Source organism: Peromyscus californicus, unplaced genomic scaffold, assembly GCF_007827085.1.
Source record: "Peromyscus californicus insignis strain IS unplaced genomic scaffold, ASM782708v3 Scaffold_4__1_contigs__length_199733344, whole genome shotgun sequence".
In the NCBI taxonomy this organism is placed as follows: Eukaryota; Metazoa; Chordata; class Mammalia; order Rodentia; family Cricetidae; genus Peromyscus; species Peromyscus californicus.
The window spans coordinates 184,492,357-184,518,279 of record NW_026294562.1 but is presented as its reverse complement, the minus strand read 5'-3'; the positions used below and the strand labels follow the sequence as shown (position 1 = coordinate 184,518,279).

The 25,923-nt window shown below is 39.3% G+C and overlaps 1 protein-coding gene across 1 annotated transcript; it reads left to right on the top strand.

Annotated features, from left to right (window-relative positions):
• Positions 1 to 237: 237 nt before the first annotated feature.
• Positions 238 to 5,017, top strand: LOC128124176 (killer cell immunoglobulin-like receptor 3DL1). Its single transcript, XM_052760369.1, has 4 exons — positions 238 to 640; positions 1,792 to 2,097; positions 3,803 to 4,096; positions 4,959 to 5,017. Exons 1-4 carry the CDS (start codon positions 238 to 240, stop codon positions 5,015 to 5,017), a joined length of 1,062 nt encoding a protein of 353 aa, XP_052616329.1.
• The last annotated feature ends 20,906 nt before the right edge of the window (positions 5,018 to 25,923 follow it).

The window sequence follows — 25,923 nt, the reverse complement described above, 5'->3', positions numbered from 1 at the left end:
CCCAATATGAGTGAATATCATGAAGCCAAAACCCTGGAGCTCAGTGCACAACTTGCAAGCAGCCCAACAGGTCTTAGACATTAGCACTCAGAGCTCAGCTGGTCCAGTATCTTACTCTTTCTATAGAGCTGGGAAGGGCCACTGATGACTCTTGAATGTTTCACCTTTGCATGACATAGAAAGTTTGTTTACTTTCTGAATATCCTGAACATCTCAGACTCTTACATTGAAGAAGGGATGTATCAATTCAGAGAAAAGTGTTATACGAAGGACCCCAAAGAAGAGAAAATTGGAGACTCAGCTCTCAGGGATGAAGGAGCATCATTAAATATTTTCTCTGTGCATCCCTCTGCAGGATATCATGACAAGCCTTCACTCTCTGCCCGGCCAAGCCATATTGTTCCTTTGGGACAGCGTGTGGAACTTCAATGTGACTCTAATAGAAGCTATTATGCATTCATGTTGTACAAAGAACATGGTAATCCTATCCCTCAGATCCAGGGAAGACCATTCAAGAAGAAATTTGTCTTGGATCCTGTGACATCAGCACATGCAGGGACATACAGATGCCAAGGTTTTAATTATCATTACCTTTTTAAAAATTCAGCCAACAGTGACCCTGTGAAGATCATAATTTCAGGTTAGAGATGATGTTTTGAGTGCCTTTCATTTCCCCAAATCTCCCAACCCTGGAATTTTCAGTGTTAGTAAGAGGTTTGGACTTATAAAGGAATATTTAACACAGAGAAATATATAAAGTTCTGGGCATAATAAGATATACAATGTCATGAACTTTTCTAGTCCCTAAGGCTTCCTGTGTGTTCAATAAGTCAAGGAAAAGTTGGGCTGGAAGATGGAACTCAGATCTTAACCAGTTGACATCAGGATGCAAGACTATCCTGAATTGTTCCCGGTCTGGAGAACTACAAGGGTTGATATAACAAAATAGGGAAAAATTCAGTTGTGGGCAAAACAAATCATCATGAGGAGACACCGTGTCACAAACTCTAAACATGAGGAAGGGTCCAAGTGCCAAGGAATGCATGAGGCTCTAGAAGCTGGAAGGCAAAAAAAAATGGATATTTTCCTAGGGATTTCAGCAGTTACTATCCCTGAAGAAACCTGATTTATGCCATTTGAGCTTTTCAGAATTCTGATCTCCACAATACTTGTATTCATTTTAAGAATCAAATTTGTGGTAATTTGTTATGTTAGCAATTGGAAATTAATATAGGAACTCATGTCAATGGCAAATTTAGAAGCATGGAAGGGATGATCTGAGAGCAGTAAAGTCAGGATGTTAATTCATCAACATGTTAGGAGGAAACAATGCTTTGGATTCTGGATCAGGAATGTCTTATAGTGCTTTGAACCATGCATAGGGCTAGAAGTGTTTCCCTGATAACCGTGTTCAATAATAATTCCTTCATTCTGCCAAGGATTATACTTTATCCAAAGCTGCATAAAAAGGACACATAGAGCAGCCTGGTGTGAAAATGGCCATTTTTCCTGCACTTTCAAATCTTAGAAAAAGACAATAGGGCCTATGAAAAAAGGGGTTTAAAACACACATTCTTGTAACAAGCCAGTGGGAAAATATTGTGCTAATCCTAGAGTCAGATAAGTAGGAAATGGACACAGAAGGATGGAGGAGTCTGTGTCCAGAGTTGAAATAGACAAGAACAAGTGCACTGGAGCACTAACAGGGAGCACAGACCAATTGAGGGAGAACCATAGGTCTTCAAGGACACAGAGATTTTGATCAGGTTCATTCAATTTCTTTATTCTTAGGAATCTACAAGAAGCCTTTCCTTTTGGCCTTACAAACTCCCCTGGTGGATTTAGGAGAGAAGGTGACACTGGAGTGTCGATCAGAGATTAGGTTTGAAACCTTCATTTTGACATCACATAAAAATGGAACAATCAAGGACTCTTTCGAACTTTCTGTAGAACATCATCTTGGGGGTTCTCAGGCCAACTTCTCAATAGGTCCTGTGACACCTGACCATGCTGGAACTTACAAATGCTATGGTTCTTACAATCGCTCACCATATGAGTGGTCAGACTCTAGTGACCCCATTGATATAAAGATCACAGGTAAGAAGGTGCAGACACGCTTTTCATTCTCTTTGTGACACAGAGAAATATTCTATACACTAAAAGCTGTGGGAGGCCTCAAGAAAATGAGTGTGGGAAATTTACATGAAGGCAACCTTGTTGAGCATTTTACTGACATAGACAATGAAAAGAAACACACAAGAACAGACCATTGCTTATAACGTAAAGCATAGATACAGGAAGGTGCAAAGGATCCATAAGTAGAGATACACAGAAAATGGCAATTAGATGAGCATAATATGAACCAGAGAGAATGAAGTCTTTCTACTAACATTCAGAAATTTTTTTACTTCTACTTCAATAAGAAGTCTGTGAAGATCATGTGTCTGACCTGAGACATAATTGGGCTTGTTAATATGAATCCTTATGCCTTCACACAGATGAAATCCAGAAAGGACTATGAATTAGTAAAGATGGAATGTGTGCTAAGAGAAAAACTACAAAAAGACAGAAGCCTGAATGGAAACTTTGAAAGTAGAGATGGAAAAATTATAGCAGATGTTAAATATGTTAAGACAGATCTTGTCAGATATAGGATATGTCTGGTTCTCTTGGTAGAAGTTTTATAAAGGTAGAAGCAAAAACCAAATTCTGGACTAAGTGCTTGGGAAGTAGATGACAGATCACACTTGATCAGTACACACACTAAGAGGAAAAAGAGAGGGAAGATCACCATGGCCATTGTTCAAGAGAAATATATATATATATATATATATATATATATATATATATATATTCAATATATATATATATATTGAATATTCTGTACTTGAAAAGAGAGATTAATTAACACAGATATGTAAACAGATACAAGACCTACAAAGAAAAATAGAATGATATTAGATTCTAGATTTTTATTATATATAGGATGGCAAAGTTATAGGTCATGAAATTAGCAAGTGACCATGGGAAGAAAAGTTTAATAGAGAGGGATGGGAAATAAATGATACACATATGACATGGAGGAGGAAATGAGGGAAGTAAAGAGATCAGCAAATCTGGTACAAGGGATGGAAGAGGGAGGAAAATGAACAAAAGGAGCTGTATGAGGATGTCATAATGAAGACTCTTGCTTGGTATGCTAATTAAAAAAGATCATGAGTAACTCTAATTGAAACCATTGACGTGCAAAACAACTGGAAAAATTGAAATATAGAGAAGACCAATTAGTAAAATGAATGTGATTATAGGAAGTAGAAGGGCAATAAAGAATACTAGCCCTAATATGGTTAATATAATATATCTATAATTATATATATAACAATAATTTTTAAAACACTAAATGATATATAGTTCAATTTCAAAACTTAAAACAAGCATAAAAATATATTTTTTTTCCTATGTTTGCATAGGAATATTTCATAATGAAGTTGAGTGCTAGATAAAATTAATTATGCTCATACAAACAAACTTTAAAAGACAGATGGATGAACCTGTGCAAATAGAGGCAGAAAATGTCAGTAAGCAAAAATTTTTGAGTACAGAGTGAGGTCATAGACTAAAGATGGTAACAGAGAAATAAAGGGAGAGAAGGAGAGAAAGAGAGGAGAGGAGAAAGGGAGAAATAGAGAGAGGGAGATGGTAAGAGGCAGAGAAATCAAAGAAATAGAAGCAGGTAGAGGGAACACTGAGGAGTGAATGAACACTGGTAACAAACTAACTCTCTCTGCCTCTGTTCTTCCAGGTTTATACAAGAAACCTTCTCTGTCAGCCCTGATGGGCCCTGTGGTGATGTCAGGAGAGAACGTGACCTTGTCCTGTGTCTCTGACCTTCAGTTTGACATGTTCCATCTGTCCAGGGAAGGGGTACCCAAGGGACATGGTCTGCCTTCAGTGAAGAGCCACAATGGAACATTCCAGGCCAACTTCCATCTTGGTCCTGTGGTCCAGGCAGGGAACTATAGATGCTATGGCTCTTACAGGAACTCTTCCCATGTGTGGTCAACCCCAAGTGACACCTTGTACATTCTTGTCACAGGTAAGAGAACTTCATATATATCTCATATCTTGTGATTAATGAAATACTGAGGTCATGTCTCAGGATCCTCCAATTGATGATAGAGAGAAAGTAGCATTGGGAGCTACAGAGAAGGACTTCTGTGAGTCCTAATATCACTTGTGTGTGTGTGTGTGTGTTACATTTATATATGTGTGTATGCATATGTGATGTGTATATATGTACATGTATGTATACATGTATGTGTATATATGACATGGGTACATATATATGTGAATATGCATAGCTTTAGACATATATGTAACAATAATTTTCAGCAAAAATAGGCTATCAACTTAAGAGTGGTGTGGGGATATGAGAAAGCTTGGAGGAGGGGTTGCTTGGAGGAACTGGAGAGAGGAAAGGGAGGGGGAAGGGAAATAATTATATTTCAACTGAAAACCTCTCGTAAAAAAAAACTTGGAATTTGGGACTTGGTAGCAGAATACAAAATAACAGACAGGGAGTCTCCCAAACACTCCTTATATGACTTTGCATCCACACTGGGAGAGCAATGTGTAGAGGCAGATATATAAATGGGTCAGGGCAGACTCATTAGGGATGAGGTTCCTATCAGTTTGGGCAGAGCAGAGATGGAGCAGCCCTCCTGAACTCTTGCTCATATAGATCTTCCCACAGCATTCCTATGAATCAGCAAAACTTGAAATACAAGGAGCGAGCCAACACCTAGAAGCAATCCACTAAATGTCATCCTATAACTCTACAGGCTCAGCACTAAGAGGTGGAGTGGGTGGTGGTCACTGTCCAAGTTTAAAATACTTTCCTTAATGGGAAGGCAGACAGCCTCTGATGAACTTTCTCCCTCTCCTGTCCCCTTCTCTAGTTAACTCAACAAAAAACTGTACTTCATGCACAGAAGCAGACTCAACAACCAGTGAGTAATTGATTGCTCTTCTATTGTGGAAACTTAGGGACCAAAAGCTCTTTGGTTTTTTTTGTCTCAGCTCCTTCCTGACTCTGTATTCTTATCATCATCATCTCCCCTCTCTGATTCTTGAACTCTTCAACATTAGAAGTTGTTTAGGAGCAGTATGGCAAATTTAAGGACTATTCATCTCTAATTTCTGTGCCTGAGACCTTGGTGAGTGAAAAGGAGAGTAAATTTTACTCCCTTCCCAGGATCAATGAAGTGCTCATTCTAGCTCTGTTCCTCCTGGAGAGGAGGTGATGGGGCCTGAAGAAGGAAACAAGTGAGCAGAAGGGAGGATTTTATATAAAAATACTACTTCTGACAAATTAGACTTGACTTCACTTTTTCCCAACAAAAGAATTAAATGTCTAGTTCAAGGTGTTGTAGAAGCAGAAGTTGCAAAGCAGCTTAACTGAGCACTGGTGTCAATCTCAGATGGAGAAACTGAACACATGATTTACACATAGGGTCCTACAGTTTTCTGCCAATGGCATAATGCAAATATATCTTTGGATGTGTCACTTTCTGCTGGGCCATAGTCAATTTACTAGTAACAAAACTCCTAAAACTGACTCTCCTCTGAATAGTTATCAATTGTCTATAGTACTTTGGCTAGGGGTAGGAGTTCATGTCCACCTCCAGTCCCCATGCTAGGATTTTCTCTAGCTTGAGCATGCACAGGTCTTGGGAATGCAGTCACAACTTCTTGTAGAGTTCATATATGCGTCTGCCCTACTGTGTCCAGAGACACTTTCCTGTAGTTATTCATTTATATGTATATCTGTACATATGTGTGTTTATTCCAGATTTATAGATACACATATGTAGTGTGTATTAAAACACTATACTGAGCAAGATATATATATATGAATGTATGTATGTATATATGTATATATAGTGATATATATCACTACAATATATATCAATATATAGACACATACAACACTAACAAAAATATTAATCAAAGAAAAAGAGAATATCAACTTAAGAGTGGTGGGTGATATGGGAATCTTGGAGTAAGGATACCTGGGAAGTGCTGGAAAGATGCAAGGGAGAGTGAAGGGATATAATTTTATATCAATTAAAAACTTTTTTAGTAAAAACAGATGAAGTTTGAGTAAGGATATCAGATTACAAAATAATAGACCAGGGGCATCCCAAACAGTCCTGACCTTGCTTGGCCAGACACACCAGGACATCTAATGTACATACAGATATAGAAAGTGGTCAGGAAAGACGCATAATGGATGAGGTTGAGATAAGTTGGGCAGAGCAGAGATGGAGCATCCCTCCTGATATCTCTATCACATAGATCTCTCCACAGTATTCCTATTTCCTATTGTCTCATCACAACTTGAAATCCAATAACAGAGTGTCAGCCTCTAAGCACACCATTTGAAGGCATCCTATAACACTGACACTCAGAACTAAGGGTGAAGTGGGTGCTGGTCACTGACCAACCTGAAAGGACTTTAAATAAGAGGAAGACAGACAGCATCATTGACCACCTCTCTCTGTCTCTCTCTCTCTCTCTCTCTCTCTCTCTCTCTCTCTCTCTCTCTGTTCTCATTACATAGTAAACTCATCCAGAAATTGTTCTTCCTGCACAGAACCAGACTCCAAAACTAGTGAGTAAATTATTCCTCTTCTTTATGTAAAACTGTGGGTAAACAAGTACCTTGGGTCATATGCTGTGTCAGCTGCCTCACGGCTCTGTAAAGTTTACCTAGTCACTTCTCTTCTCTGCCTCTCAAACTCAGCAAAATCAGAAATTATTCACTGGCACCAAGGGATTCATGGGGACTCTCAATCCCTAATGTCTTCACCTGAGTCCCCTGTAAGTGAACAGAAGGGGAAATAACAGTGAAGTGATAATTCTTCTCTATTAGTTCAGGAGAGGGATGATTAGATCTGAAAAAGGTAGGAAGCAAGCTGAACATTACAAATTATAGAAATACCATCTGTGATGGAATGACCTTGACTTCACTTTCTCCCTTTGGGAGAAGTTAATGTTTGGTTCAGTGGTGTTGTAGATATATTAATTCCATGGGAGATTCAATGAACACTGGTATGAATCTCAGGTTAAGACACTGAACACATGACCTTTACATTGTGTCCTGCCATTTTTCTGTCAATGGCATAAGGCTGTAGATATGGAAAACTTATGCAAAAGTCCATGAAACAGAATTACTTGCAAGTAAGCTGTAAGAGATAAAAATTGAGGTTTCAAGGAAATGGAGTTTCCAACGGTTAAGAAATTTTGCAGAATGCCAATGGCATTGTATGAATACCTTGCCTCTGCACAGTTCTTCATGGAAGATGAAAGACTGCCCATCCTGAATTTTATACACTGAAGCCATAGGAACATACAGCTAAACTATATGGCATTTGTAGTTCAGACAGAAACAGAGCACAGGTTATTCTGGAATGTTCGTCCTTACCTCCATTCATACTATATAGAGCACTTGTTATATTTATTCTTAGAATTTCATTTGAGAAAATGCAGAACATATAGTTATTTGACATATGCCATCTAGATCCATATTTCTTATTATTTGATTTGCTTAGTTTTTTTGAGATTTCAACCAATGGGCTTTAATTATATACAACCTCTTACTCAAATCCTCCTGGACCTAACCAACCCAGCTGTTATCTTTTTTATCCATGAAGTTCAATTTATGATGCCCATATATTTGAGAATGTGTGGCCTCTCACTGGAGCATAGTCACTTACTTGTCACAACTCTCTTGAAACTGACTCTCCCAACAGCTGTCATTTGCTTATAGCCCCTTGACAAAGGGTGGGACTTCGTGTCCACAGCCTCAATGCATGCTAGGATTTGGTCTAGCTTGCACATGTACTGATCTTGTGAATGCTGTCACATCTGCTTTTGAGTTCATATATGCAACTGCCCTCTTGTGTCCAGAAGATATTATGTCTTTTTTGTTACCATAAACCTCATTCAATAATTTTTGGTCCATCACTTTCACAATTAACACTGAGCCTTTGTAGAATTAGATGTCATGTAAATGGCCCATATAGAGTCAAGCATTCCACGGTCTTTTATTCTCTGCACTTTGGCTAGTTGTGGATATCTGTATTGATCACCATATATTGCAAATATAAACTTCCCTGCTGAGCTTTGAGAGATGCATTAAAATAGAGATCCAACGAAAAGTCATAGGAGCCAGTTTAATACTGTGTACATTTAGCAGAATAAGAAAAGTAACTTCATCAAGAATCTCGTCCTAAAGATTAATAGTTCAATAATTATCCATCTATCATTAAATATTAAGCAGTCTGTTACAGGGATCCTAAGATTATCATCTTACTTATTACATTCATATGTTCCATCAGATAATCATGGGCTCCTGCATAGTCTGATTATATTGTCATTCTTCATGATGGTTGGCTTCCTCATTTTCCTCATGCATTCTCGGTGCTGTGCAAAACTGAATATATATCAGGAAGAAGGCAGTGAGTGTCATCTGAGTAGCATGAGAAACTGAAACTGGAAGAATACAGGTGTGTGGTCTTCATTTACTTGGCCTAGGACATGGACAGTGTTATGGAACTTTACAGAGAGAACAGCTGAGCCCTTGTTCTTTCCCTCAGCTCTCAGACCAGTGACTAATTCTCCACTGTATATTCACATTCAAAGCAGACTAACATATAGAGAAAGATTTTATGAAAGAGATAGCACTAAAGAGAGAACTCGTAGCATAGAGCAAGAATGAGATGTGGCTGGAACATAGAGATGCAGAACATCTGACTCTGCTGTGTGGGAGAAGAGAAACATTGGGTTTTATGGTATCTCTCATTAATACATAGGTATTTGAAAGAAGCATGCTGAAGTGATTTCTTGGGTGTTATTAACTACTCCTCTGCTCTAAAAATGCAGCATCAATGACCAAGGGTCTGAAGTGAAAAGAATATGGAAAAAATAGGTCCTCATGAACTCGCCATTTTTCATACAGTGTGGGTCCTACATCCCCCCATACTCCACAAGAATATGAGCATACAAAAGCACTCAACATTTACCTCTTTCTAAGACCCTGAAGGAAAAAAAATGCAGAATGTGACATGCACAGAATTTGATCAGTGGGTCTTCAAACAGCAATTTATCAGACCCAGTTTCTCACAACCCAAGGAATCCTCCACACATATCAGGGTGTGCATGGGAGTTATGAAATGATAAACTGAGATCAAAGATTGTTGAAACCCTATGAGTTCTCAAAGGAAGATCTCAAAAATTCTTCTGTGAAGACCACAGCCTTTTGGGTAGCAAAAATGAATGTATGCAGTGAAACAATTGCTGAAATCATAGGACAGAATCTCTAACTTTGAGGCCGTCTGTCATTATTCCAATATAGATCTGAATGTGGATTTCCGATACTTAAAAATGTTATGGTTCTCACTTTTCCTTTGGATGGAGATTGAATTATGAAGGGAAATGAGATGTGAATTGTTAAAGCCGGATAAGGGTTAATTTTTGTGATTTCCTTGTCTGGCACAACTTTAACAAGCCTTCTTTGTCTTTTTCTATAAATTAAAGCTTGCTTTGTACCAGATGACCTTCTGTTTGCCTGTAGATAGAATGTAACATTAGGTACTCTGCCTTTAAGATTTCCAAATTGAGGTGTCTGGGGGCTGACTTTGGGAACCCCAAGTCCCATGTATACATCTGTTGTCAGTACATGAATAAAAGCCTCTGCTTTCTTAAAATTTATTAATGAACAGACAGGTGAATCTCTGAATGACCCCCACACCCATAACACCATGATCCTGTAAGTATTCACAATAAACTTATTAGTTTAATAAAATAGACCTGTCTGGATCATTTATTGGATCTGTCATTGGTGCTCTATCGGGGATCAACAGGTGTTTGCTCCTGTCTTATCAGAAAGATTGACACAACTATTATATACACTACTAATCTTAATTATGGTTTTTATTGCTGTGATAAAACCCCATAACCAAAAACTAATTGTTACAAAGGGTTTTCTTTGACTTACATATCTTAAATATCCCAGGTCACTTGAGGGAAGGTGAGGCAGGAACATGGATGAAAGAACTAAAGCAGAAGCAATGAAGATTCACCACATACCTGAATGTTCTTCATAACTTTGTCAGCCTGCATTATTCTGCAATTTATGATGACCTGCCAAGAAGTGGAACTACCCACAGAGGTCTAGGCCTTCCCACATCAACCTTGAAACAACAAAATTCCCAACAGATTGCCTCTGGGCAATTTGTGTGGATGCAACTTCTCAATTGATAGTCCCACTTCTCAAATGACTATAATTTACTTCAAATTGACAAAAAAAACTAGGACACTACCCCATATATTCTCTTTTGCATTTTCTTGGTTTTGATATATGATAAAATGCATTTGTTAAATAAAAAAGAAAAGCTGAGCTATTGCACAGATTGTCTTCGTGTTCTATTTTATACTGATTTGAGGATCAGTCAACTAATACATCTCCTAGAACCAGACATCTAAGACTTAGGAAGTGCTTAATTTCTAACACGCCATTGTAAAAAGAGATGTTGATAAATAATACCAACTTATGTATCGCTGCTGTGAAATAATCTTTTTGTACACTGTGAAGACATGTTGTTCTCATTTTTTAATAAAGAGCAAACTGTCCAATAGCTAGGCAGGAAGAGGTTAGGCAGGAGACCAGAGTGAGAGAACACTGGGAAGAAGGACACAGTCACCAGCCAGACAGAGAGAAAGCAGTATAGGGAGTAGAGAATACGGGACACCAAGGCACTTTAAAGAAGGTAGATTTAAAAATATGGGTAAATTTAAGCTATAAGAACTAGTTAGAAACAAACTTAAGCTATCTGCTGAGGTTTCATAAATAGTAAGTCTTTATTTGGTTATTAGGCAGTTGGCTGGTGGGACAGAAACTTGTTCCTGCACATTGCAGAGCATAAGCATGATAGAGCAAAAAACAGTACAACCCAGTATTATCTACGTGTTGAGAATATAAGCTAGATTCCCAGGTGTGATGTTTCTAGGTGTATACTCCTGGGTAATTTTCTGAGACTCGATTTTTCCATTTATCATTTGGGGACCATAAAATCTATCTGTGGTTATCGATGTGGGGAAAACATTCACAGTACTTGATTTTTTGTTGTAGTAAAGTCCTTTATCAAAGGACTTTGGGCAAAATATTCAAATATTCCAGTCTTAAAATTAAGAGTGAAGCCGGGCGGTGGTGGCGCACGCCTTTAATCCCAGCACTCGGGAGGCAGAGGCAGGCGGATCTCAGTGAGTTCGAGGCCAGCCTGGGCTACCAAGTGAGTTCCAGGAAAGGCACAAAGCTACACAGAGAAACCCTGTCTCGAAAAACAAAAAAAAAAATTAAGAGTAAATATGTACTAACAATTAGTGGCTCATATCTGGACTTTGTTTTCCATAATTAGAAGTTTTGAATAACCCAAATCAAATAAGGAATCAGTGGTCAATCCATCCATTTATTTACTAGTAATAAGTACATATCACAGTAGGTTATCTTTTCTAAAACTGTTTTAAATTTAAAAGATTTAACAGTAGAAATTGTTTATGACTCAAGGCAGATAGAAATAAGTGGGATCTGGTCCATACACTCCTATGATGACTAAAGGGATAAGAAACCCCATCATTTTATTTTATTTTATCATTATAACTTTTTAAATTTATTTTTCCTACCAACTGCAGTTTCCCCTTCTACTCTCCTCCCAGTCTCCCGTGTCTTCCCATCTACCCCTGACTTCCACTCCTCCTCCATATCCGTTCAGAAATGGGCAAGCCTCCCACTGGTTTGAATAAAACCTGGCACATCAAGTTGAGGCAGAATCAAGCTCCTCCCCTTTCATCAAGGCTCAGCAAGGTAATCCAGCATGGGGAATGGATTCCCAAAATCAGGCTAAGCACCAGGGACAGATCCTAATCTCACTGCCTGGCTCCTTACAAAGAGCTGGAGCTACACCACTATCACACATATGCAGTGAGCCTAGGTCTGTCCCATGGAAGTTCCCTAATTGGTGGACCCAAGTCCATGAGCTCACACCAGCTCAGGTCAGCTATCTCTTTGGGTTTCCCAGTTATGACCCCTCTGGCTCCAACAATTCCTCCTCCCTTTCTTCAGCAAGTTTCCTGAAGCTCAGCCCAGTGCTTGCCTGTGGATCACAAATCTGCCTCCATCAGTTACTGGATAGAGTATCTCTGATGACAGTTAACAGTAGATGACCAGATCAGGTATTTTGTCTGTCTGTCCGTTGGTCTGTTGATTTGAAACAGGGATGGCCTAATTACCCTCCAACTTGGCATATTCTTGCATCAACCTATCAAGAGTTAAGTTTTCCAAGACTTTGAGTATCCTGAAGATATAATCAAGACAGGTATACCTGGATAATTTGATTCCACTCAGATTGCTTTGGAGGGTGAGACCTGAATGGATGTGACTATCCTAGAATTGGATCAGCTGCAAAGACCACTAGGACCACCACCCTTCTGAGAGCTGACAAGATGTGTCCAGTAGGAAACTCACTTCCTCGCCCACTTATTACTCAATTTCTTTAATGTTCTGTCTCTCTGTCTGTCTCTGTCTCTCTGTCTGTTTCTGTCTGTCTGTCTGTCTCTGTCTCTCTCTTTCTGCCTGTTTGTCTCTCTCCTTCCTCTCTCCTTTTATTCTTTTGCATTTATTCTTCCCAAGGGGAAAACAAGCAAACTATTACTGTTCTCTGGCTTCGAAAATAATTGGCAGGGGATTTATCTCTCATTTGTAACCTCTACTTATACTAGTTATTATGTGAATAAAATTGTAGAGCTATTGCTCTGAATATTTTGTTACATTTGCTTTTAGTTTTAGCAAATATCCAATAATTATTAAAAATTATTTGCTTCGACCCAACTCAGCCTCAGCTGCCGGCCAGCAGGGAGAACTCCTGAGGGAAGCCTCCCCCACAGAAACCCCCCACTGGACCCTGCAATCTACAAATTCCATGGCCTTCCCCACCACCCATCCGCCTGTGGCGCCAGTAACTCTCTGAGGCTCAGAAACCAAACCGCCAGCTCTCATTGGACCAAGAGTTGAGTGACTCCTCTCGCACCCAGAGAGCAGGCCCTGGGACACATCCATTCCCCAGGAACCCCCATCCAACTCTGCCCCAGTTGCCAGCCAGCAGGGAAAACTACTCCAGGAAGCGCACCCCCAGTAAAACCCCCCCATCGGATTCTGCAGTCTACAACTTACACGCCTCGTCCTACTACCCATGTGATTGTGGACCCAGTAACACTCTGAGGCTCAGAAACAAACTGCCAGCTTTCATTGGACCAAGAGCTCTCATTGGACCAACAGTAACTTCCAGAGACAGGGAATCCGTCAGATCTCATTGTACCAAGTGTGACTTTCTGAAACATAGAATCTGCCAGCTCTCATTGGACCAAGAGAGGATTCCTGAGACACAGAAACTGTCAGCTCTGACTGGACCAAGAGCCCTGATAAGACCAAGAGCAGCTCCTCCAATCACAAAATAATATCACTTGGGTTAGTCCAAGATCAGCTCCCTGAGATACAGAATCTGACAGTTCAAATTAGACCAGGAGCTAAGATTGGACACAGAGGTGCCCCCTGAGACACAGACACAAAATGCACAGAGTGGAACAATAGCAACTCCCTTAGACACAGGCACCTCTCATACCTATTAGAGGAGGAAATGGGCAGACACCAATGCAAAAATACTTACAACAATATAAAGAGCAATATGGCATCACCAGTACCTAGCCCTCCTCCAACAGCAAGACCTGAACATCACAATATTGAAGAAGCAGAAGAAAATGACCTTAAAAATAGCTTCATGAAGATGATAGAGGCCTTTCGAGAAAAAAAATGTAAAATTCACGTAAAGAAATTGAGGAGAGCCTGCTGTGGGATGTTCTGTATGGCAAATGTGTTGCTAATTAGTCAATAAATAAAACACTGATTGGCCATTGGCTAGGCAGGAAGTGTAGGTGGGACAAGGAGGAGAATAAAGCTGGGAAGTGGAAGGCTGAGTCAGAGAGACAATGCCAGCCACCACGATGAGAAACAGCATGTGAAGATGCCAGTAAACCACGAGCCATGTGGCAAGGTATAGATTAATGGAAATGGATTAATTTAAGCTGTAAGAACAGTTAGCAAGAAGCCTACCACGGCCATACAGTTTGTAACCAGTATAAGTCTCTGTGTTTACTTGGTCGGGTCTGAGCGGTTGTGGGACTGGCAGGTGAGAGAGATTTATCCTGACTGTGGGCCAGGCAGGAAAACTTAAGCTACCATAGGCAAACAAAAATTGGAAGAAATCAATAAAGAAATTGAGAAACAGGCAAACAAAAATTGGAAGAAATCGATAAAGAAATTGAGGAAAAGACAAATAAAAAGTTTGTCCTAAAACTGAGAAGCTTCTGTAAGGCAAAGGACACAAAGAATGAGACAAAGCAACAGAGTACAGAATGGGAAAAGATCTTCAGCAACCCCACATCTGACAGAGGGCTGATATCCAGAATATATAAAGAACTCAAGAAACTAGACATCAAAATACCTAACAGTCAAATTTTAAAAAAGGGCTATAGAGCTAAAAAGAAAATTGTCAACAGAAGAATGTCAAATGGCTGAAAGACATTTAAGGAATTGCTCAACATCCTTAGTCTTCAGGGAAATGCAAATCAAAATGACTCTGAGATACCACCTTACACCTGTCAAAATGGCTAAGATAAAAAAAGCTGAAGACAGCTTATGTTTTAGAGGATGTGGAGCAAGGGGAACACTCCTACACTGTTGGTGGGAATGCAAACTTGTACAGCCACTTTGCAAATCAGTATGACAGTTTCTCAGAAAATTGGGAATCAATCTCCCTGAAGACCCAGCTATACCACTCTTGGGCATATAGCTAAGGAATGCTCAATCATATCACAAGGACACATGCTCAACTATTATCATAGCAGCATATTTGGAATAGCTAGAACCTGGTAACAACCTAGATGCCCTTTATCTGCAGAATGGATAAAGAAAATGTGGTACCCCTATACCCTTTCCTTCTGGATTCAAACCCGCCCCCTGTACAAAACTGCATCGTTCCAGCTTCCTTCAGGGCATGTGGGGATGCCTACATGGACCAACAGTTAACAATGGAACTTATCAGGGATAGAGCCTCTGTCACCCCTCTCCCATCACAGCAAAAACATTTGGGCCTCCTTTCTTTGTTTTGCTATATGTATAGAAGGGGGACATGTCAGGGACCAAACATGGACCATGGAAAAGTACTAGCTAGGCCAGAGAACAAGCCCCTGCACTAAACCAGATGCCCCCAAAGATAAAGAACAGGTCAGGCAGGTCAGGTAGCATAGCAACAGAACAATGGGCCCTGACCAGTGACTTTACCACCTAGCAGCCTCACAACTTGCACATAGTCCTTCACCTGCATGTTCCCCTTCACCTGCACGTACAGCACGTCGTGCACCCCTTCCCTCCTTCCTGCCCCCTCTCATGCTATATAAGCCTTGCTGAGAAGAATAAAATTTGCAGCTTGATCAGAAAAAAAAAGAAAATGTGGTACATATACACAATGGAGTACTACTTAGCAGAGAAAAACAATGACATCATGAGGTTTGCAGGCAAATGGATGGATCTAGAAAAAATCATTCTGAGTGAGGTAACCCAGGCTCAGAATGACAAACATGGTATGTACTCACTCATAGGAGGATACTAGATGTAAAACAAAGGATGACTAGACTGCTACTCACAACTCCAGGGAGGCTACCTAGTAAAGAGGACCCTAAGAAAGACACAGGGATCATCCAATGACAGAGAAATGGATGAGATCTGCATGAACAACCTAGACATGAGTGGGGGTAATGAAGGGAAAGAGAGCTTAGGGGTCAAGGGAAATAGAGCGTAGGGGAGTGGGAGATCCCAGCTAGATCAAGAACTGAGAGGGAGAACAAGGAAAAAGAGATCATGAAAAATGAAGACCCAATGGGAATAGGAAGAAGCAAAGTTTTAGCGAGGTCCCCCAAATCCACAAAGATACCTCCACAATAGACTACTGGCAATGGTCGAGAGACAGCCTAAACTGACCTACTCTGGTAACTTGTAGATGTAACCAACCGTCTTATTAAATAAGAAACACAGAACCAATGCAAAGAAGAAAGCCAAGATATCAGAGCTAAGAGCCTTACCCTGCAGCTAGCCTCTTAAGCCAAGAGACCTCTCCAAAAGAGACCTACTTACTGTGTGTTTGTCTTTATATAGTCTTTCTGTTCTGCCTTCTCATTGGTTGTAAACCCAAACACATGACTGCCTCGTCACTGCCTGTCTGTAGAGACTTCCAGGTCTTCTATGGTTGGTATTGAGATTAAAGGCGTGTGTCTCCAATGCTGGCGGTATCCTTGAACACACAGAGATCTACCTAGCTCTGTATACCAAGTGCTGGGATTAGAGGCGTGCGCCATCACCTGCACTCTCTTGCTATATCTCCCGGGCAACTTTATTTATTAACATACAATTAAAATCACATTTCAGTAAAAATAAAATACCACCAAAGTAACTGGATGGCCAAACACCCTAACTGTCATGCTAGAAATCTCATCCAATGACTGATGGAAGTGGATGCAGAGATCCACATTCAGGTCCCAGGTGGAGCTCCAGGAGTCCAATCAGCGAGAAAGAAGAGGGATTGTATGAGCGAGAGTTGTTGAGACCCTTGATTGGAAAAAGAACAGGAACAAATAGCCAAACTAATGGAAACACATGAACTACGAACCAATAGCTGAGAAGTCCCCAACTGGATCAGGCCCTCTGGATAAATGAGACAGTTGATTAACTTGAACTGTTTGGGAGGCCCCCAGGTAATGGGCCTGGGACCTGTCCTTAGTGCATGAGCTGGCTGTTTGGAACCTGAGGCCTATGCAGGACACCTTGCTCAGCCTGGGCGAAGGCTGGAGGGGACTGAACCTGCCTGGATTGAATCTACCAGACTGAGCTGTAGCTCCAGGGGATTCCTTGCCCTAGAGGAGATGGGTATTGGGCATGTGATGGGGGAATGGCAGGGCAGGTCTGGAGGAGGGAGGACAGGGGAAGCCATGGCTGATATGTAAAATTAAATTAAATTATAAAGTAAATTTAAAAAAAGCATTTAAGGTTATTTTTGTCAGAACATGTCTACTCTTGTTCAAGTGTTGTACCCATATAACTCATTTAACAATGTAATGCAAATTTCTAGTCCTTGAAAGTTATTATTAGCAACTATGTAGGATATAAAGAAATGCAAGTTGGTACACTACAACCAAACTTGTAGTCATATAAGGTATGTTTTCAAGGTCAAACAGAGATATATTTTAGATAGACAGATTGTCTTCAAACACTTCAGAGATTTACAGAATATGACATTTAAAATTTTTGGTAACATAGGTTCTTTGTTTTGTTTTGTTTGGTTTGGTTTGGTTTGGTTTGGTTTGGTTTGGTTTGGTTTGGTTTGGTTTGGTTTGGTTTGGTTTGGTTTTTCAAGACAGGGTTTCTCTGCATAGCTTTGTGGCTTTCCTGGAACTCACTTGGTAGCCCTGGCTGGCCTCAAACTCACAGAGATCTGCCTGGCTCTGCCTCCCGAGTACTGGGATTAAAGGTGTGCGCCACCACCGCCCGGCGGTTCTTTTTTTGGACAATGAGACATTCTGCTCCTAGCAGCACCAATCTATGTCAGAGAAGATGATGGGCATTGAAGAAAATCCACAGGAGTTTATTTCTTGTGGCAAAAGACAACCACTGGGCAAGAAAGTGCTCTTGCTTGAACTGCTGGCAGTTTGCTGTCCAAATTGGACAAGCAGGACACAAAAGGAAGCCCCTGCCAAAATTTTGCCAAGACTAAGTAGAACAGCCCTTCAGAATATCCTGCTTCACAGAAAAGTCAGTCAGATAGTCTAGGCCTGTAGCCCAAAGGTGGATGCTCCAACATTACAGATAAACTTTGGATGACTATCTAGGCAGCTCACCATTTCTGTCATTTCCCACTATTTTTGGAAATCACTTGCTTGCACTCCCTGCATATTAAGGTAATATTATTTCCTTCTCCGACTCTGAGGGAGTTGAAGACTTTATAGCAATAGTTATAGTTTTCCTTGTTACAGATTCAGAAAATAAACTCATGAAGACATGTAAAGTGTATAGAATTGAAAGACAATAAAAGATAATTTTGATAATGCAAATTAGAATAGAAAATGAATTAGGTACAACTTTTGGACTCATCAAGATAAGATAGATTATGGAATATTTCCTCTGAATTTGTCAAATTTTTATGGATTATACATTGTTGATGTATTTATTGCCTGTATATTGTTTATAGTTAAGTATTTATTGTATATAGTTTTTCTTATATTAGTTTTACCCTACTTTTTTAAATTTAAACAAAAAGGAGAAATGCAGTAATTTGTTTGTGCTCTAATAAATAAATCTTGCCTGGAAATCAGAGGGCAGAGCTAGCCATGAGTTAAACATAGAGACCAGGCAGTGGTGTCACATACCTTTAATCCTAGCACTTGGGAGAAAGAAACAGGAAGTGATGTGGCTTTGCAGAGAGAGGAAGTGATAAGAAGGAGTGGAGACCGGAGCTTAGCTCCCTTTCCAGGCTGGGGATTTGGTAAGATATGAGGTTATGTGGCTAGTTCCTTTGTCTCTCTGATCTTTCAGCTTTTACACTCATATCTGGCTCTGTGTTTTTATTTCAATACCAATTAGGACTCAAGCTACAATGGAAAAGTGTTCTAACCTTCACTGAGGACTTAGCCTCACACTGGTTGTCAACTGTAGGGATCCTTGCAAATGCTATGAGTGGCAGAGAAATAAACATTGAAAGACAAGAAGGAAACACAGTTCAGCATGACTTAGTTGTCCTGGCTGGTACAAACTTCTGGAGTCTGACAACAAACAGTTTGTTTTAAGCATATTGAAACAGTACAATTTGAAGGGAAAAAAAGTATCCAGATATAATACAATCAATAGTGCAAAAGGAAGTATAATGACATCAAAACTCAAAATAATGTACATGTAATTTGTTCCAAAAGACAGACTGTACAGATAGGCTACCCGTATCAGTTTAAGGGCCTAGGGAAGGCTCTTATGTGTTCTCCATCACACAAATAACTTAGTGGTCATTGGACTATTAACCAACTCTGTTCCTGGTTTTTGGAGCCTGAGGGAGTACCTGGCTGTGCAGATAATGTAAAGGATACGAAGACTGTTAAGCATCTCCAGTCCTCATTTTGGGAGCTTGATATAGCCTGGCCTTTCAGAGAAGACAGTGGTTATATAGACTCTTAGCTACTTCTAGACCTGCTTATCGGTGATTCATAGAATCTGCCCCTTCAGACAACAGAGATCACCAGGCTGTTGATCACTTTTAATTCCCAGCTCTCAAGGAAAAAAATCAGGATATGCATCTGTTTTTTGAAAAGACAACCATGGATGGTTGACCTTCCTGGCTTCCCTAGTGGTCATTGGGCACAAATATTTTGTCTTCCTAACATGTATTCATCATGAAAAATTAAATAGAAAGGTTTTAGGAAAATGGAATCAACTGGAAATCATAGTTTATCATAATGAGCAAGTTTAAGAAAGATAAAAGACCACATATTTCATTATGTTAAATAAAAGTAAAAATTATGTTTCTATATTTTTAATTTTTATTAATTTTTATGTTAGCTAACAAAATATAGCATTTCTTTATTACATATATATATGTTATAATTTCTGTGTATTTGTGTCTGTGAGAGAAAGAGAGAGTAACAATGCCATCTCTTATGATGATTCATGACACTTGTAGAGACAGATGTGACAGAGAAGAAGAGGAGAATAAAAAGGGTGGAGAATTAAGGATGGTGGGTAAGAAGTGCATGTAACAGGAAAGCAGAAGAGAGAACCATCTAGAAGTAAAAAGAAAACGAGCAGGAGCATCGGTGTGTGATCTAAAGTCATCTAAGAACATATTCAGGCATTTCTCAGACACATCAGCCCAAAAGTCCTAAAACACAATATAGAGACAAAGCCATCTTGGATTATCTACAGCAAACCCTTTCAGGCTTCAGGGACCATCACAAAAGAAGGCATTGAAGAGAGTATAAGAGCTAGAAGATGGGAAGGAGTACAGTGAGAGGCTGGTCTTTGAACATGACAAGCCTGTTATACAAATGAAAGCACCACAGTTGTAAAACTACCTAGTGAATCAAAAGACATGAGTATGCAACTGAATCCATGGTGTGCTGATGACTAATAGTCCTTCAAGTATATTCTCAAGAGAGGTGTAGCTCTTGTTTCGAAATGTTTTAGGCAATTGTAAATGTCAGTATTATCTTGATATATCTGCTAGTGTGAATTTTAATTTAAAATGTCAACTTGCCAGAATCTAGAATCATTTCTGGAATCTAAGAGTTGTATAAAAAACAGAGAGTTTGCATATGGGCATGTCTGAAGGGAAATTTTCTGGTTCAGTATAATTGGTGTGAAGAGACATGCCCAATATTTAGTGAGTGGCATCATTTCCTAAGTAGGAAGTCCTTAAATCTTTAAGAGTGAAGTAAACAAGTTGAGTATAAGCATACATTTCTTGATCTGATTTTTATTTGTAGATACAATTTGACCAACTGTCTCTTGAGTGGCAGTACTTTTGATTCATCCACCATGATGAAACTGCAAGTCAAACAATCCTTTTCTCCTTCAAAAATAAAAATAAAGATAAAAATGGTTACAGGCAAGTGTGGTAGTGAACACCTATATTCCCAGAATTGGGCAGGATGGAAGAGAACTAACTCAACTTTGAGGCTGGTCTTGGCTTCATGACTGAATTCTGGTATAACCTGGGCTGTATACTTTAGGCTGCCAGGAAAAATATAAAAAGAAATTTAAGATGAAAAGAGAGACAGGATTTTGAGCCACATTAGAAATTTTTATGGAAACCCTCCTTTCATGTTGGAAATATAAACAGAAGGATTCTTTGTTTCTTCTGCAATTCCCCACAAGATGAGCTAAGTATTTTAAAGAGGAACTAATTATTTTGCATTTGAAGTAACAAATTTAGAAACATGTGGTCAGTACGTGAGACCTCACACCTCCTGTGGGTCCTACTATCTCACAAGTACCTGTGGTTGTGAATGCACACAAACAAGAAGCTAACTGGACTGCAGCTATATCAGCATTTAAACCCACAAAAAAACATGCTCAACTATGTTCATATGAGCACTATTTGTAATTGCAAGAAACTGGAAACTACCTAGATGCTCCCCAACTGAAGAATAGATAAAGAAAATGTGGCACATATACACAATGGAGTATTATTACTCAGCAGTAAAAAACAATGATATCAAGAATTTTGCAGTCAAATGGATGGAACTAGAAAATATCATCCTGAGTGAGGTAACCCAGACTCAGAAGGACAAACATAGTATGTACTCACTCATAAGTGGATGCCAGATGTGAGGGAAGGGATGGCCAGACTGCAACCAGCAGCTCTAGAGAGGCTAGCTAACAGGAAAAGACCCTAGGAGGGACACATGGATGACCCAGTGAAGGAGAAGTGGGTTAGATCTACAAGAGCAGACTGGGTGTGTGGGGGGGGGGGGTGGCAGAGGGTGAGGAGTGGGGGATGAGAACATAGAGAAATGGGAGGGTCAAGCTGAAACAGGGACAGAGTGGGAGGGCAGGGAGGGAGATACCATGACAGATGAGGATATAATGGGAATACAAAGAGACAGGGTGCGGGGGAAGCTCTCAGGAACTCACAAGGATGACCCCACCTTGGTCTGCTGGCAGTGGTCCAGAGGGTGCCTGGACTGGTCTACTCTGGTGAGCAGTCTAGTGAATACCCTAACTATCATCGTAGAGCCTTTGTCCAGTGACTAATGGAAGCAGATGCAGAGATCCATGGCCAGGCACCAGGCTGAGCTCCAGGAATTCAATCGATGAGAGAGAGGAGGGATTCTGCAGGTGAGGGACGTTGAGATCATGATGGGAGGATGTGCAGAGAAGACCAGCCACACTAGTGGAAGCCCAGGAACTGTGGACTAATAGCTATGGAGCCACCGTGGGACTAGACTAGGCCCTCTGGATATGGAAGACGGTTGTTTGGCTCGAACTGTTTGGGGGGGCACCCAGGCAGGGGAATCAGTATCCATTCCTGGTGCATGGGCAGGTTTTTGGGAATCCGGTGCCTGTGATGTAATGCCTTGCGCAGCCTTGGTGCAGTGGGAGGGGACTTGGACCTGCCTAGGCTCAGTGTGTTGGGCTCTGCTGCCTCCCCATGGGAGACCTTGATTTGGGAGATATGGGGATGTGGGGTGGCTTGGGAAGGAGGGCTGGGGGGTGGGAGGAGGGAGGAGTATGGATCTGTGGGTGGTATGTAGAATGAGTAGAAAATTTCTTAATAAAAAAATAAAAACAATAAAGAAGAGGTAAATAGATAATGAGTAGAATAAAGTTGTGTAAAAAGAGATGATTGAAAAACAGACTAATAAATCACAAATACATAAATGATTGACAGATCATTTGATTGATAGAATGAAGGGAATAGATAAAAGATGATTGATAGCTAATATATATGTATATATGTATGTAGACAGATGATAGATACATACATACATATCGATACATAGAAAAAATACAAAGATGACTAGATATATGATAGATAAATAATAGATTCATAGATGATAGATAGATAGATAATAGGTGCTAGAAAGATAGATACAAACATGATTACAGGTCACAGTGACATACATAATTGATATACCCAAACTTATTGTTACATCATTAAGTAGATAAATAAAAATATTATAGAGATATAATACAAGGAAATTAAAAGCACACCGGAAGCTCTAGAACAAAAAAGGAGAAATCACACCCAGCAGGAGTACAGGGCAAGAAGTAATCAAACTCATGGTTGATTTTAATACAATACAAACAAAATAAATACAAAGAATCAATAAAACAATTTTATTCATCAGAATAATCAGCAAGATTGACAAACACTTATCCAACTTAACTAAACCACAGGAAGAATATGTAAATTAAGAAATAAGACATGAACATGGGACATAAAAAAAGGTAAATCAAAGGAATCATACTTTAAAAACCTGTACTGTACCAAATTGGAAAATCTAAAAGAAATGGATAATTTTTCTCTATGCACAATACTTATAAAGGATAAAGATTAAATGAAGATTAGATAAGCAATTTAAGCAGACCTGTAACACCTACTGAAATCAGACCAGTCAAAAAAACATCTCCCTAGTGCAAAATTGTGCCAGAATTTCAGAGTTAATGCCACTATTCCTCCAGTTATTCCACAAAATATAAAAAAGTGTATTTTATGAGGCCACAGTTACCCTGATAGACAAACCAAGCTCTGGTCCTAGGTAAATGGTAAAAGGCAATGGTAACGGAGGAATTTCTTTTAGCCTGGTATAAGAGCACACACTGATTAAATGATGTGTGAATATGTGCTTGTGAGTTCTGGTACACGTAAGGGCAGAAGAGGCCATGGATTGGATCCCCTGGAGCTGGAGTCACAGGCAGTTGTGAGCCTCCTGTTGTGAGCACTGGGAACTGAAGTTGGGTCCTCTGCAAGTTCAGAACACTCTTAATGTGTAAGTGATTTCTCTAGCCCTATACACTCACCATTCTTTACCAAAAAACACCAGAAATGTATTTTATGTTGTGTTGTTTCACTTCATTGTTGAATGGTTGACATGGAAATATCTGAAAATGGTCGATATGTACAATTTGACAACTTGTTTTTGCCTGTTTCCAGGCATTTTTAATTTACAAGGCTCTTTCCTGAATCTACAGAACTTGCTCTTTATTTCAGTAGGACATATACTATTCTCAACAATGAACCTAGATAAGAAACATCAATATTCTTATGATGTATTTCTAGAAGATTCTGTCAGAGGCCAAGAAGCTGCAAAACACTGCAAAGAATTGGGAAAACTTGAAACTGGACTGAATATTGGCCACAGAAACCCTAGCAGTATAGTATGCATATGGAATATTTAGTACCTGCAACATTTTATTATATTGTTATGCTTTTCTTCTATATTATTCTACATTTCTAAACTTAAAACTTTCATTAATATATTTTTTTTCAAATAAATTATAATTAAACCTTTTTCTCTTCCTTACTACTCTCAACCTCTCATATACAGCCATTTTCTTCTTTCAAATTCATCTTTATTTTTAACTACCTTTAAATATCTACATATGTTCCTAATTTTATTAATGTAGTCAGATTAATGTGTATATTGTCATTTATATTTACATGATTTTATATTTAAATTTCTAGCAGATGTCATCTCACAGAAAACATCTTCTTCCTCTGGGTATTACAAACTTTCTTTCCCTTCTTGTATGATGTTGCCTGAGCCTTAGATGCAGGAGTTCTGCTGTAATAGATCAGCTAGGCTTGGGCACCTCATGATCATCTGTTCTCTCTATTGTTTGTTTTGGGGTTTGTATTGGTGTTTGTTTGATGCCAATCAATGGGGTTTTTTCCCTTCAGGTGTGAGAGCTGCATTTCTATGAATCTTTAAGGAGAATATTTAGATATTTAGAATGCAATTAGGGATTATACTCGTTTTGAGTTTGTTGCAATTGATAAGTATGAAGCTATTTGCATTCTTCTACACACAGCCATCCAGTCTGATCAAAACCATTTGTTGAAGATACTGTCTTGTTTTCCAGTGAATGTTTTGGGTTTCTTTAGCAAAGATCAGATATGCATAGATGTCTGGGTCTTCAAATTGATTCCATTGATGAACCTGTCTGTCTTTCCACCAATACTGTGGTGTGTTTATTCACATAGGTCTACAGTATGACTTGAAGTTAGGAGTAGTGAGACCTCCAGCAGTTCTTTTATTGTTCATGATAGCTTAACTATCCTGTTAGTTTCTCTGTGTGTTTACATTAAAGCCAGAAATTGTCTTTTTAAAATCTGTGTAGCATTGTGTTGAAATTTTGATGTGACTGCATAGATGGGATTCTTTAGATTACTTTTGATAGGTTGGGCATTTTTACTATGAAATTCCTACTGATACATGAGCATAAGAGATTCTCCATCTTTTGATATTTTTTTCAAATTCTTAAAACAAATTTCAAATACAGCAAAACTTACTTGATTTGTTTGTTTGATTTTTAAAAAGTGGAATTTTTTATTCTAAATACCTACATGATCAATTAAGAAACTGAATAACTATAACCTGAAACTGGAATAATAGCAGTATAATCACTTTGACACTTTAGGACTATTCTTACAATATGAAAAATAATTATTGGACATGTTTCATAGAATGCCAGAGGAAACACTGAGTCTTGAATTTAAAAAGCAAAGGAACACATCAAAAGTTTGAGTAGAATAATCAGATTTAATCATTTTGAATAAAGGGATTGGGTTCAAGATGTAACTCTGTTGTAGTCATAGTAAATATGTTTGCTGAAAAGCTAAACTCTGAAGAAATTCCAAGAAGTTATGATCCTCAAAGTCAATGGCAAAAAAAAATTTTTTTAACCTAGTATGAGAACATACACATTTAATCGAAGCACTTGGGAGCCAGATGCTAGTGGGGCTTTGAATTCAAAGCTGACCTAGCTTGGTCTACAAAGTGCATTCCAGTATAGCCAGGGCTACAGAGAAACACTGTCTGTCTGTCTGTCTGTCTGTCTGTCTGTCTCTCTCTCTCTCTCTCTCTCTCTCTCTCTCTCTCTCTCTCTCTCTCTCTTTCTCTCTCTCTCTCTCTCTCTCTCTCTCTCTCTCTCTCTCTCTCTCTCTCTCTCACACACACACACACACACACACACACACACAAAATGAACGA